The sequence below is a fragment of the Gasterosteus aculeatus genome, chromosome 2 (genome assembly GCF_964276395.1).
Source record: "Gasterosteus aculeatus chromosome 2, fGasAcu3.hap1.1, whole genome shotgun sequence".
Taxonomy (NCBI): Eukaryota; Metazoa; Chordata; class Actinopteri; order Perciformes; family Gasterosteidae; genus Gasterosteus; species Gasterosteus aculeatus.
The window spans coordinates 19,512,960-19,527,509 of record NC_135689.1 but is presented as its reverse complement, the minus strand read 5'-3'; the positions used below and the strand labels follow the sequence as shown (position 1 = coordinate 19,527,509).

Sequence of the window (14,550 nt, the reverse complement as noted above, 5' to 3'; positions counted from 1 at the left end):
GGTGCGCAAGAGGAAAACCACTACAACACGACCACCAAGGTAAGACCCTGTACTGTCCTACAGCGCCATTAGGTGAGACCCAGTCTGATGATGATTAACCAGCAAAGCAGCAGGACGAGGGTATCAGGCCGCACACTGGAGCCATGTGCCGCCCAACTAGCAGATGTGTTAAACAACATCTTTAACCTCTCACTGCAACACTCTGTTGTCCCCACTCATATCCACTACCATTACCATGTGCCCCAAAAACAGTCAGAACTGGGCAGCCTGCTTACTGAGGAAACACATCTAGGGAGGATGCGGTCTCAATTGCGCTTCCAACATCCCTATCCCATCTGGAGCATTCAAACACCTACACCAGGATGCTATTTGTTGATTACATCAACCATCTGGGCACAATAGTCTCCCATAAACTGGTTGAAAAACTCAATAACCTTGGATTATCCACTGCGCTCATGAATTATGGACTTCCTTACAAATAGACCACAAAACCATAGAATGGGAAACCACACATCCTCCACCCTCACCCTAAAAAGGCAGGAGGCAGGATAACCAACAGGGTAAATCATGAGACTTGATTTATAGTTTATTTATCAGTTGTTGTTAGCTCAGGGTGGTTTCCCGTTATTCATTTAGCCTATTTTGTGAAATCTCTTATCAGATCATCACACTAGCTATTAACCAGTCATGCCCCTGCGAGGATCCCCACACTAATATTAGCATGAGGTAAATTAACAGGTCATGGCTGGCGGAAACATTATTTCAAAACCAGTGAAGCCAAGCTAAATATTAGGAGATGAAGCCCCCCATCATTTTGAGCTTTCTATGTTCTGTTACCTAGCATAAAATCAAGCTAGCTAGCTTGCTGGCTAGCTAGCTAACTAGCAAGCACTAACTATGGTTGACATGTTTCAACCTCGTTCTTCATCCACACACTCTTGAAACAATGTAGGAAAGCTCACAACTCAATCTAATATTTAATTATGAATTTTGTTATATTCTTTTGTTTACAGTTCAAAAACAAAAAAGACACAAATAATTCAAAATAAAAACAAATTGAATGCAGAGAGGGTATGAAACCGCTGGTTTGTCTTTTAATTATTTCAACATAACACATGACAACTCAAAGATACACTGTACTGTACAATAAGTCAATAGTTCTATTGTTGTGTTCATCATCTCTTTGGATCAACCAATATACAAATCTGTCCCTTCTACACTGCAGCAACTGATCGCATGTGAGATATGTAACAAAAAAGCAAGACTTCTCATTTCTTTTTCTCCAAAGCACATCATTTATATAATTCTCCCTGTAGTTGATAAACTCCATGCTATATAAAATAGTGTAAGTGAATGCAAATATTCTATTTTCGTTCACCCTTTTTATTCCAGATGTGGCTGTATAGAAAGTGATAAAAATAAGATGGGCTATGTCCCTAAACGAGATACACAAAGAGTTTGGAATGCAAGACTTACATTAAGCTAGAAATATATAAAACTACATGTGGATGTCGCCTGCATTAGGCTGTATCCAGTTTTCTTACTAAAAGCAAAAAAAGAGAGGGGGGGAAGAGCAAGCATTATTAAAATCAAATCAGTTAAACTGATGAACAAATTCCCTTAAATGTTTGTATTCTGCAAAAGTACTAAAGAGGAAAAAGTGAGGATAAGTGCATCCCTGGTAGGTGCAGGTCGAGGTAATAGAGCTACAGCCAAGTAACAGATAGCATCACGCCAGCAGTTGTGAGGGGGGAGCGGGAACATGCATCGCATCTCATGTGGAGGGTGTCAGAGTGACTAAATCACTCATGTGATCATTTTGTATTCATGCCCATGATGTAGTATGTAAGTATAAGCGCCTTGCCGCAGTGTCAGAGTATCTGTCCATACTACTACGACTGAAAATGTTGAAATTGTGTTTTTGTAACTGATCAGGTGATAGCGGCGCAGTTACTGATGATACCCAAATGAGTAGATGGCTGTTGAAGTTTTTCACCCGGCCAGACTTTGTTAAAATATCAAAAAAATATTCTACTTCTTAACTACTTTTTACCACATGTGATGTGAAAAATTATGAGCTTCACTACGGAACACACAAACTAAAATTCTAGTACTACAGATGTGTCACTATTAGCATTAAGTTGTTCTTTTAGATGCACAAGCAGCTCAGGGGATGGACACTTTAAGTGCTAAGTTTCGATTTTCTTCTGCTGTCCCAGCGCCTCACAGTGACAGACATGCTGCTGCTGTTCTCGTCGCTTGGCTGTAGACCTTGATTAGATAGATTTATGAGAGTGAGGGCAAAGCTGTTTACCCAAAACAAAAAACAAAAAATGGAGGAGGGGCAGGGGGCTCCTATTTAGAAGAATATTAGTGAAAAGTCTATCAAAAATACTGTTATTCTTTTGGAGAAGAGAAATATACAAAGGTTGATCAAGTCTACACGTCAAACTAATGGCACATACATGTACAGGATCAATACAAAATCAAAACGTATGAACACATAAGCTGAAATTTTAAAAGAAAAAAATATTTTTTTTTCTTTTTTTTTTTTAAAGGTTGAAAGTGCTAGAATTCAGATTAGCTCACAGAAACCCAGGGAGGACAAACGTAATACATTTCTTTACACTTTATTTTAGATGCTCAATTTGATTGCTGCAAATGTGGCTTACGCCAAGATGTTTTTTCTTAAAACCTTTTTTTTTATATATAGAATGTTTTTAATACATCATGTTAGTTTTCAGAAAGGTGCCGACATCTAATTTGTTTAGGATCAATAAGAAAAGTTTGATCATTTTACAAGAGACATAAACAAAATAATAACTTTCCAGGGAGGAGGCTAATAAAATGAGTTTCAAATTGGTTCAGAACTTGGAAGATAAAATCTTGGATTATAGCGGTGGATTTTTTAGCAGTCAGACTGTGGGGAAGCTTCTTGCTTGAATTTTCATTAGCTGCTCAGCGCCGGGGTTCCGTATCCCGTAGTATCGCTAAATCAGGCAACACTTGTAGAATTTTGTGCAAAAATGTAGTTTCTTCTCCCCAGGTTTTGGTAAGAAAAAAAATAAAAACAAACAAAAATGAGGTGATGTGTTGTGTTGTTTTTCGAGGTCCTGTTTCATACAAACAGAAAATAATATAGCATATGACGACAAACAAAACAAATATATGACTGTGAGCGATACCTTCGAGTTGAGCACTCAGTCATGTGTCACTTCCCTCGGGGCTTTGAATGTCAAAGCCAGGGAATTCGGTGACTGCGTTCTCCCGGATATCGCCGTGTTTTTCTGACCCCGTTTACCTTTGACTCTACGAAGCAGCTGAGAGAGAAGGAGGAAGAGGGGATGGAGCCCGGGGTATGATGAACACTTTGTCGTTTCGGTTTGTGCATGTTTTCAGCTCGTTGTCCATCTTTCAACAAAAAACTAAAAAAAAAAGAAATGTTCTAGTGGTGTACAGTTGTCATACATCAGCAACCGCAGCTAAAAGCAGCAACATGTGTTATCATTTTTGTTTTTATGTGCTCCGATTTCTTTTTCTTCGTTTTCAAACTCAATACTTAATGGTGATTGGAGGTGGTGCGGGGCTCGGCCACGGCACGACCACGGCGATGTTCAGAGCGCTTCTTCTACGACTGGAACGACGTCTCTGTGTGAGCTGACCGACAGGCTGAAGAGCACCAGTTTCACTGCTTATGTTCACTTTGGGCTCAGGTTTTAAATATGCTGGTTGTGAATGGTTAGCAGGGACTTTTCCTCACGGCACAGAGGTTACCTAACCCTGTTGATGACGTTCTACAGACGTACATCGGTAGGCCGTCCACGTCCACATCGTAACAATCTACATGGGTCAAATCCTTGTTGGTAATTAAGGCACTAACAGCCTTCTGTAGAGCCGTCACATCCACAGTTCTGATTCCGCTATACTAACTCAAGCACATGTAAAGGTAAAGGTATAGATCGGATAGGACAGAAAAGAGCTCGAGGGAAAAAAGCTAATACTTCATCCGTTTGTTTGATCAAAAATGCAAGATACACACAAATGTAAACCTGCCAGACATCAAAAAACATCATCACTTAAGTTTTAATACGTCTACCTAAAATACACCTTACTGAGATAAAAAGCAATAATAATATTCATTTTTGAGATATTTCGTACACTGCAATAACATTCTTTATAACATTTTACTCATCTGTCACTGAAATCTTTTGTTTAGTTTTTGCCATTCACATATGTCAGGGTTTATCATTACCATGATGATTCATCTTATTTTTAAAAGACTGCCTAAAAATGTGAGACGATGCCAAGTAACGGCAGCAATAATCATTATGCAATTCTCATTTGGACTTTAAAAGATACCTGTTGGTGGGGCAGGGGTGGGAGAGGGTGGGGTGGGTGGGGGGGCAGGTGAAGGAAGTCAGGAGAAAGTCTTTGAGAACCTCCAGAAGTCACGAGGAAGGATACAACGGTCAAGTGCCATCTGCTAAAAAAAAAAGTTTAAAAAGTGCTTCTCTTTAGGAACGGTAAAAAAAAAAGGCTAGCGTGAGATTTAAAAAAATTTCAACCAACTTTCACACTTTCACTCACTTTTCCTTTTCCTTAAAAAAATGGGTGGACATGTGTGTGACTGGTGACTGCAGGCAGACACTTACAGAGAGTCTGTTTGTCATATAAATGGGCTATTTTCATTGTCGCTGACCTGACTCTAGGAGCACATAAGCTAGCTCAAAGAAAAATAAGGTGGACATTGATTTAATTGTGTCCCTTGTTTTAAAGAGAACTTTTTAAAACCAGAGGCAGGGGGACTTTTGCGGCTCTTGTCTTGCAATCAAGAGGAGTGTTTTGAAGAGCTAAGGGTCAATCGCTGGCTCAAGGTCAATCTCTCTTCGTTCCTTCACTGATAGAAAAAGAGGTTCACCCTCCTGCTGATGAGGTGCTTTCAGGTTATTAGAGTAGCTGGTTCAAAACTCAAAGATGAGACATGCTCTAACATGTTCTTACATTTGGAAAAGAAAAATTAAGTAAAACAAAATATCCACTTCAAACTATTTTTGTTCTGGGTCACAACAAGACATACTTTTCACTAAAAATGTTTTTTTAATTTTTTTAATATTGTTACTTGCAGTACCACGCCTTTTGGCCTACTGATGCTGCCCTCTATACTACTAAATATGGGATGGAAAGGGGGAGTAAATGGGGGGAGTAAATGGAAACCAAAAAGGGTGGGTGGGTTAATACATTGTTATAACTATAGTATGGGGGGCAAATAAAAGCTGCTTCAACTTCTTTTCTCTTTTCATTTTTGCTCTAAGAGGTTTAACTTCCTTTTAAGGCTAAATCAAAAGCTTTTGTGTACTTTCATTTAAGGCTTCTACGTGTTCATTTCTGTTTTTTGTTCATTCTAATCTAAAGCAGGCCCGGGAAAGACCCCCACATATCCACACTGAGCTGAGCTGGGGCCCAGGAAAGGCTCTCTCACTGGAAGGCCTGGTGGAAGCGAGGCAGCGTGGTGGTGCTAAGGCTGGAGCTGAACACTGGTGGGTGGGAGTGCAGGGGTCCGAGACCCAGACCCCCGCTGGAGCACTGCTGCTCCTGAGGTTGCGGTTGCAAAGAGGTAAAAGGTGCCGTGGCGACAGCAGCTGCTGCCATGGCAACCGCCGTAGCGTGGGGCTCGGCGGCATGCAGAGATGAGGAGGAGGAGGAAGAGGAAGAGGAGGGGGTCACAGATGAGGTGTAGCCCATCACCAGCCCTCCCGTGCCCATGGGCGCACTGTAGGGAGGCAGGTTGAGGGGCAGGAAGCCCAGCAGGTGGGAGAAGTCCATGTTAGCAGCACACAAAGACTCTGCGATCACCGCAGGGCTCTTGGACAGGAGGTGATCCCCACAAAGCTCGTCCACCAGGCCCGAGGTGGGCTCCAGTCCGTCCTTAGTGGGTGAGGCAGCAGCATGTGGATCTGCAGAGGGAACCGGGCCTGGAGAGCCACTCTGCAGATCCATGAGAAAGCTCTCCATCTCCACTTTCAAGGGCTTGTCCAGCAGGTATGAGGTAGATCCCAGCTGGTATTTGTGGGCTGGCTGGGGCTGGTGCTGCTGCTGGGGAGCCTGAGGCTGGTGGTGTGAGGGCAGTGGAGGGGAATGGTGGTGGTGGTGATGGTGGTGGTGATGGTGGTGGTGATGGGAGCGTGGGTGAAGAGGTCCGGGAGATTCCATGTGGCAGCCCATACCCATAGCTGCAGACAAGGGACCGGGCATCAGGGATGGGTGCGGGTGACCCACCCCAGAATTAGACATGGCCTGGAGATGGTGGGGGTTGTACATGCTCATCGGAAAAGGGGCCCCGCTAGGGAACGGTTTGCCCATCATTGGGTCTTTGTTGGGACCCATACCGCACATCATGGGGCTGAGCTCCTCCTTCACAGAGCAGGGCGGTGACCCGGACGCTAAAAGACCTAACATATCCGAAGGCTCCGTCTTGATCCTCAGCAGCTCCTGTGAGTGGCTCTTCTTAACGTGACGCGTCAGATGGTCCTTTCTGCCAAAGCGCTGGGCACAGTACTGGCAGAGGAAATCTTTTCGGCCCGTGTGGACCACCATGTGTCGTCTCACGTCCTTGCGCGTGTAGAAACGGCGGTCACAGTGGTCGCACGGGTGCTTCTTCTCCTTGGCGCCACCCGAAGACTTTCCGGAGTGGGTCTTGAGGTGCTCCAGGAGCACGGGTGTGCTCTCGTAGCTCTGCATGCACACTTTGCAGGTGAGATCCCCTGACGTGGCAGAGTGCATGGCCACATGGCGCTTATATCCCAGCTTGGTGTTGTAGTGCTTCCCGCACTCCTCACACTTGAAGGCTTCCTTGTTTGGGTCATGGGTCTGCAGGTGATTCTTTAGGTGGTCTTTGCGATGGAACATTTTCTCACAGAACGAACACTGATGGGTCTTCTGTGGAGAGTGTGTGGCCATATGCCTGCCGAGCACAGGAAAACCAGACGTTAAACAAACCTCGTTTCAATGTCACATTTATGATGCAGTCGGTCAGGAAGCTTAAGCAAGGCCTGAATTCTTCTCAGTCAAACCTCTTGTGTCCAGGTACACATAATGAGTCCCAGTGGTTTGAAGCAAGAACCCCAAATCCTTCAGAATTTTTCAAACAGCTAGGCTAGTACCAATATTTTCCACAATCTTCCTCAAGTCCCCTTGACCTGCATCGATCGATTGTTTTAGCCACTTGGTGGGAACAGACTAAACTGTAAACACACAACTGATATTTCAACACATTACAGAAGGTAACACTTTACTAAGCTAACAGCATAACAGAAGTTAAAAAGCAGCATTATCATTGGAGTTCTTTGCTACTTGATAAATGGAAGTCCAACAGTCACTATCTTTTCAGCTCTGACTTTGGTTTCCACCAACTGATCTAGCTCTTTGGCTGCTGAGAGCTGGTCCAGGCAGTTGCTAACTTTTTTCTGCCTTGTCTGTACTTTTGGTCTGGGGTTAACTGAAAACCACTGCCGGATATCTCTAAGAATGAGGCTGCGGGGAACTGCAGAGTCTGGAGACTATGTGGGTTTGTCAAGTGATGTCTTTCACATACAAGTGTGTGATCTACAAATATTGATAGAGAAGATGGACATGGGCCAGATATTGCTTTCTGAAATGGTAGTTAGCAAGTGTGCATATACTAAATAGAAGCTAAAATTACAGCTTTTTTCTTAACTTACACTTTGGGAGATTGATAGAAAGTTACAAAAGCTGTGCATCACATTGTATTAAAAGGTACTCCTGGTACCTTAAGAGTTTGTATTTGGAGCTGAAGGCCTTGGGACAGTGTGGCTGCGAGCAGTGGAAGGGTTTCTCTCCCGTGTGACCAGAGATGTGGAGCCGGAGCTTCTCCTGGGAGGCGAACGGGGCCCCGCACACCAAACACTCGTTCCCTCTGTCTTTCCCGACCTCTTCTCCTTCGTCCCCCGTCTCCCACTCTCTCTCTTTCCCCCTCTCTCGCTCTCTCTCTCTCTCTATCCGTGGCAGCGGGGCGGCACTCCCAAACAGCTTGGCGGCAGCCCGTTGTCCCTCTTCCTCCGGCGTCAGTGCGGTAATACGGTGTGAGGCATCGGCGGCAGCAGCTGCCATGGCAGCCCTAGAGTGCCACGGCCATGAAGGTTCACCCGTGGCCCCCCTGCCCGGCAGGCTCAACGTTGTACGTTGTGTGCTTGGGGAGGAGGGCGGGGAGGGCCGGATAAGACAGCTAACAGAACGTGTCAACAATCCAGCGGGGACATCGAGGTTCGCCAAAATCTGCGGTGAGACGGACAGTGTATACTCTGAAGGGAACTGTTTCAAAGTCTGTGGCAACATCAAGCTCAGCGTTCATCCCAGCAGACCGATTACCTGTTGAAACACCGCTTCTCCTTCTCTTTCCAGCTTTTTCTTTCTGCCTCGGTGCTCCGCTCCTTCGCTCTCGTGTCCTCTCGTCCTCACCCGGTCCCAACAGCCATGGTTGGCGGTGAGGGAGAAAGGCTGCTCTGCATTTTTATCGTCCTGCAAGGAGAGAGAGAATTATTTAGAATTTGAACCTGTGACAAATGGTATCAAAATGCAGGTGCACTACACGTCATCATTCACCCATTTACACACATTCAAGACCTCATGACAGGGAAGAACAAGCAAGGTACAGCCCAACAGGACTTTATCACACCAATTTGAGATTAAATGTCTTGGCGCTTAGATATTGAACCACCGATCCTCTGATAGAAGACCCTGCTCTACTCTGGGCCACAGGCACCACAGCTAAAAGACCATTCCGAATGGCCGTAATCCCAGCGAGTTGCGAAGGAATTCTTATAAAACAGACATGACCTGTCATCTGCACAGTCCTCCCGGGAGCAAGTGTTCCTGGAGCTCACTAGGGGGAGCTGAACGACAAGTGTGAGCCCCCCATGACAGATGACAGGATCGCAGTGCTCCAGCTACTAAGCAACCTTTTAAAGTATGTGAATGAAATGACACGTCCTCATCAGGTGTCTCTACAGATGACACTGTGTAAGGCTCCTGTAAGTCCACGGAGAGAGAAACACACACCCCTTTCCTCTTCCCCACCCCGGGATGAGACAGTTTGGGGGAGGGGCGTGTATGTGGGGGGAGGGGCACTTCATCTATTGACCCTCAGTTGTTTGTCCTCCATGCATTCCCTTATTTACCCTCACTGACCCCTGTGACCCCTGTGACCCCTTGCCTGCAAGCACACCAGCTGAGTTCAAGGTTGAGTGGACACACAAACGCTGCCCATGTTGGCCTCGCTCCGGCCGTCTTGTCACCTGAGCCCATGTGGACATACGTGACAGAAAACGCACCGGCACGTGCACACACAAACACACGCACACAAGCATCCAAAAGTAATGGCATGCTTTCTGTATGAGAGGTCAATAAGTTAAGTAAGACACAGCAAACACGTTGCTTTTGCAGGTGTTTCCGTGTGTCTTTGCAAGTTGGGGGCAGGCACGTGCACAGTCGAGGGTGGCGTGCGCGTTCTTGTAATTGCTGCTACGCGTTAGCAGCATTGCTTATAAGTTATGTGTTCCCTGCACGTCTCCCCAACACGCATGTGTGGCGGTTCTCCCCAGAACGTTAAGAGGACCTGACAGCTGTGGCGTTGTGCGGTAGTCATCACCCAGCAGGGAGGGTGCAGGGGGGTGACGCCCAGCTCCATTGACCACCCTCAAGGAGCCCGGCTCCATTGTACAGCCTACCCACATCGCACATTCCCGGCCTGAAACCATGCGGTGTCTCCCTGCATCTGTCCTCTGCACACAACGGTCCAACACACACAGAGTTCACACCAAACTCAACATCATGTAACCCCTACCTTCAAAAAAGCGGGCATACTCAAACGCACTCAAGAAAAGGCGTGCACGCAGACAGATGGAGTACAATGAGGAGAATCCGCACACTGAAATAAAGCTAATATACAAAGATATATAGATAGATATATCATGAGATATGTACAATTGAATTAAATATAACATTCAGATTGATCAGCAGCACCGCATCAAGCAACGATGCCCTGGGTGATACACAACATGTTATCATGTCTTATGACGTTGTTGGAGAGTCGTAATGGGACAATCTCATCTAGTGTCTTTCACTTTAATTTGAAATGATGAAATACTGATATTTCATTCAGGAATGACATGCCTGATTTAACACTAAAAGTGAACTAACGAACTCTTTCACGTCTACGCGCTGATAAATGAGCGGGGTTTCTTCTATGCATTCTTATTACTAAAGAGTAGTCGATTTAGAAATATATCGAATGAAACTGCTTTGCTAAAGTGAATCACGTAACTGTCTATTTCTGTTTGAAGGGTCATTTGTAGTTTCATAGCTTCTAACTTCTTAAATTAACCTTTGTATTTTTCAAACATTTTCTCAAGTTTAAAGAACAGCGTATACGTTTTGAAAGCAATGTAATAATAAATAATAAAATGACTCCCCAGTAAGGACGTCCTTACCTCAGATAGAGGAAGAATGATTTAATGCTAATGTTAAACTGACAAATACTTGCTGATTATATCAGGAATGTGTTGCTCAATTCTATTAAAGCAATAAGGTACGAGAGGCTGTACTTTATCGTCCAATAATGTACATTATTAATAATTTAACATTATTAATGTTACATTATTGAAGATAAAGTACTGCCTCAAGTACCTTTGTTTTATAATACGGTTACCAGCTAAATTATAAATAGTAAGTAAAATAGTAAGTAAATAGCTGCCTTTCAGCACAAAATAGTTGTAGCCACCAAACGTTGTTTCTCATTTCAGTAGTCTAGAGAGAAAATAGTCCCCGTACGTGTAAACAGCATCGCGTCGCGCAATAACTCATTCGCTCACGACGTCCACCTTAATTGTCTGGTTGCGAAAGCTCGCATTGCCCGAAACGGATCATTTGTGGCATTTACGGGTTTCACCACCGAGCTAAAATGTCAACTAACGGCCGCGCAAAATCTAACCTGCTACTTTGAGTGTGCGGTGATATGGAACGCTCGGGTCAACGTGAACAGCAACTGTACATTATCACTCAATAACTCTCAACCAATCAGAACGCTGGGTTTCATTTACCCGTATTATAATAGATAATATAAGTGGTGTGATGGATCACAAAATCCAGATGGCGATGGATATAACGCTGAAATCAAACCTTAAAAAAGTTAGTCCATGAACTAATGTGGGAAGTCACATAACTACTTATACTGATGTCAAATAAAGAAATAATGTTGTATCATTTAACACCGACTCATCAGTCAGCAAGTTATACTCTGAAAAAGGTGATGTCATTCGACCTGTCGACAAAAAAACTCTCGCAGAAGAATAGTTAGAAATAACATTCACATATAATGACCATGTTGTTTGTTACGTAACTTCAAACATACCACACATGTTGTAGGTCATAGGTCACAGCACACACGGCCTCATAACCGGGTTGTCCGCCAGCCCGACCGCAGCCGCTTCCAACCACTTATCACACTCGGCCGTCACTGCGCTGATCACAGAGAAACGGCCCCGCTGCGTCGGGGATCGAGCTTCATCCCAAAATGGCTGCAACGAGCGCTCAGCAGCACATTCACACGGACCCTCTGCGCACTGCTCCTAATCAAAGAGAGTTGAGGGCCGGAATTGAACCGCCACTTTTCAACTGCCCGGTGTTTTTGGTTTCTGTCCTGGATGAAAGAGCTTCCACATTCCTTTCCTGAGGGGTCAGAGGTCAGCCCCCCGCACTGCCTGCTCGCCTGCCACGGCTCCTGCATGCTGAGTGACTGCCATTAACCCTTTCACAGCCTGCCACGGAAATACTGAGCAACGCGGAGTTCACTTCTTTTGTTTCCTGGGTTGTTTTGTGGCCTCGACGGCCCGGTCCAGCAGAACTCTGATCCACATAGCAGAACAGTACACAACAAACACACTAAATATAGAAAGTGAGTTCACCGTCCGCAGCTTAGGTGACAACAGCCGTACACTCATGGGGCGGGGGGCTGTGTGTGTGGTGGGGGGAGGGCCAGGGGAGCACACACACTTGATCTTAAACAGATAAAAGGAGAACTGATGACACAATACCTCTGGATTTAGACAAAAAAAAGTTGACTGGACCTGCTGTCTTTAAAGATGTGTAACACGTGTGCTCACATGTTTTTATAAAGAGAAATAGCTTGTGCTTCCAAGCAGGTCACTTTTATGTTCGAGCAGACTTTGAGAGGGGGCGTATTGTTATACTCAAAAGTTTAAGACAGCTCGGTCTTAAGGTATTTTTAGGATTAAATCTTTAAAGGGGATTTTAAAGTCACAGCTCTCTGACTGATTTAGTGGGTTCTGTGCGGGCGCGGAAGCAGGAGCGGGTAAACGAGGGAGGGATGAAGGAGGTCAACAGGGAAAAAAATGGAGGGAAGAACTGGAGTCTGGTACAAGGGGTCTTTGCAGCAGTCAAGTGACTCCAGAGCCAGTTGAGGGTGGGGTGGGGGCGGAGGTCACGCTTTACTAAGCGCTTTGACCGGTAACCTGAAGCCCAGGAGGATGAAGGCCAGCATGGCCACCATCAGCTCATTGTGATGTCAGAAACCATTGCCAGCAATTAAAAAAAAGAAATAAGAAAATAATAATTCCACCATGTCTTCATCTTATTCCATACATTTAAATGATTATTTATTTTCCCCGTTTGTTATGTTCATGGCTTCTTTTTGTCAAGTCAAGCACTTTTTCTTATTTAAAAGGTGGTGTACAAATAAAGTTATGTATTACTATTATTATTCCTACTATTATCTGTCATGTCAAACATTCGCTGTCTGGCTAACCACAATTTACAGGACAGCTCTTGTGCATCAAACAACGAGAACGAGATGGGAATAATCTAAAATGAAATAGCAAAAAATATTATAAAGGGTTCAAAGAGTTTTCATTTTGCTGCTTGTTGTTGTTATTTATACTCTGCAAAGAGTTTGTTAACAGTCAATCCTTACAGGTCATGCAACAGACATTTTGTGTAGTAAAACTTAATAGTTTCCACGGACGGATGAAACCCACAAACATGGAGCTGAAGCATTGTCATTTTGACACACACATGCAGCCGTAGTTCTTACCGAAATGAACAAATGCTACCTCATTATTATGCAGTTTCACATTTTTTGCAAAGGACTTTGGGGATTCTCATGAAACTAGTTCAATGAAAAAGACATCCACAATGTTCTGTCACTCCATCCTTCCTCCCTCCACCCACAGGTTTCAGTTCCTTTCCTGCTTGTGAAGCTCCCCCCTATACATACAAACACAAACACACACACACACACACACACACACACACACACACACACACACACACACTGCCATGCATGCCAAACCCTCAGCCATCCCGGCAGTTAGTCGTGGCCACATTGAGCCGGGATGTGGCCATGAAAACCAGCAGTGTTCCTGGCCAAAGATAGCCCAGGCTGTGGTCTGGCTCGAGGGGGGGGGGGGGCTCATCTAACTGTCACCACGGAACACCTTCACTACGACACTGCCTCCCTCTCCCCACTTTTAATGTGGAGTTAAAAGAAGATGTAAATAGCTCTTAGCCAACGCTGGTTTTGCACTTATTCAAAAGGGTTCCTGCAAGTGATCATCCGACCATTTCCCGTGCAACGTACATGCTAAACTCCCCATAAACAGTCAGGATTCAAAACCCGAATTTTACCAAAGGTCACAGTTACATTCAGGAAACAGGTTGATTAAAAGTGAAAGAAAAAGGCTTTGAACATGTTGCGCATTAGCCATTCGCACAAGTACAGCTGAGGCTAATGGGAAAGTTAGTAGTTTTACAGGTGTAAAAAGTATTTTTGGTGCTTGAATGTGGGCTAGCCACCCGCATGTACACGATGCACTAAATAACCTATTTACAACTAATAAACAAATACTGGGTGAAGAAGTAGCAGGTGAACATACATTTCGTACGTGTGAAACAACCACACGTACGAAATGCAGCCAAACGCCCTATTTTTCTCATTAGCCAATCAAAGCAGACTGGAGGAGACAGTAGTTTCAAGCGGGCGTCTTCAGGCAGACAGGATGAGAGTAAATGATTAAAAGGCATTCCGCACTAATAGTAAGAAAAGTGTACCATTAACCAACTGAATTTAAGACCCAAAACAAATTGTTTGGTTCAAGTATTCATAAGAATTTCTTATAAAGATAGTAAATAAGTCAGTTCTGTGTGTGTGTGTGTGTGTGGGGGGGGGGGTCACACAATGAGCAGCGTGGACTCCTCTCAAGCCCAACACAGCACACACGGATCACCAACAGGAACGTGCCTTTACCTCCCACATGAGTAGGCCTACAGCCTAAAAAGATGCACACACAAACAAAGCTCATAATTAATGGTAAATAATTAGCAGTTTTTTTTATAAATAAATTAGAAAAGATTTCAACTTCTTATGGAAAATGGAATGGCTCTTTCTGTATTGCTTCAATTCCTCAGATGAGAAGAAGGCTAATGGAACGAGGCTAGCTGGCTAGCATGACGCCAGGGCAG

At 44.5% G+C, this 14,550-nt stretch overlaps 1 protein-coding gene across 4 annotated transcripts in view; it reads right to left on the bottom strand.

Annotated features, from left to right (window-relative positions):
• Positions 1-1,069: 1,069 nt before the first annotated feature.
• Positions 1,070-14,550, bottom strand: part of plagl2 (pleiomorphic adenoma gene-like 2) — a 35,134-nt gene continuing 21,653 nt past the window's right edge. For 3 of the 4 annotated variants that reach the window (XM_040193717.2, XM_040193718.2, XM_040193719.2), the window contains exons 2-4: positions 8,386-8,535; positions 7,787-8,292; positions 1,070-6,961 (exon numbers count right to left, since the gene is read on the bottom strand). In XM_040193717.2, coding sequence (XP_040049651.1) covers positions 5,476-6,961; positions 7,787-8,127 — 1,827 coding nt within the window. In that variant the 5' untranslated portion in view covers positions 8,128-8,292; positions 8,386-8,535 and the 3' untranslated portion in view covers positions 1,070-5,475. Of the gene's footprint in view, positions 6,962-7,786; positions 8,293-8,385; positions 8,536-14,550 lie in introns of those variants that run through there. The other variant, XM_078093971.1, reaches the window with a different exon arrangement.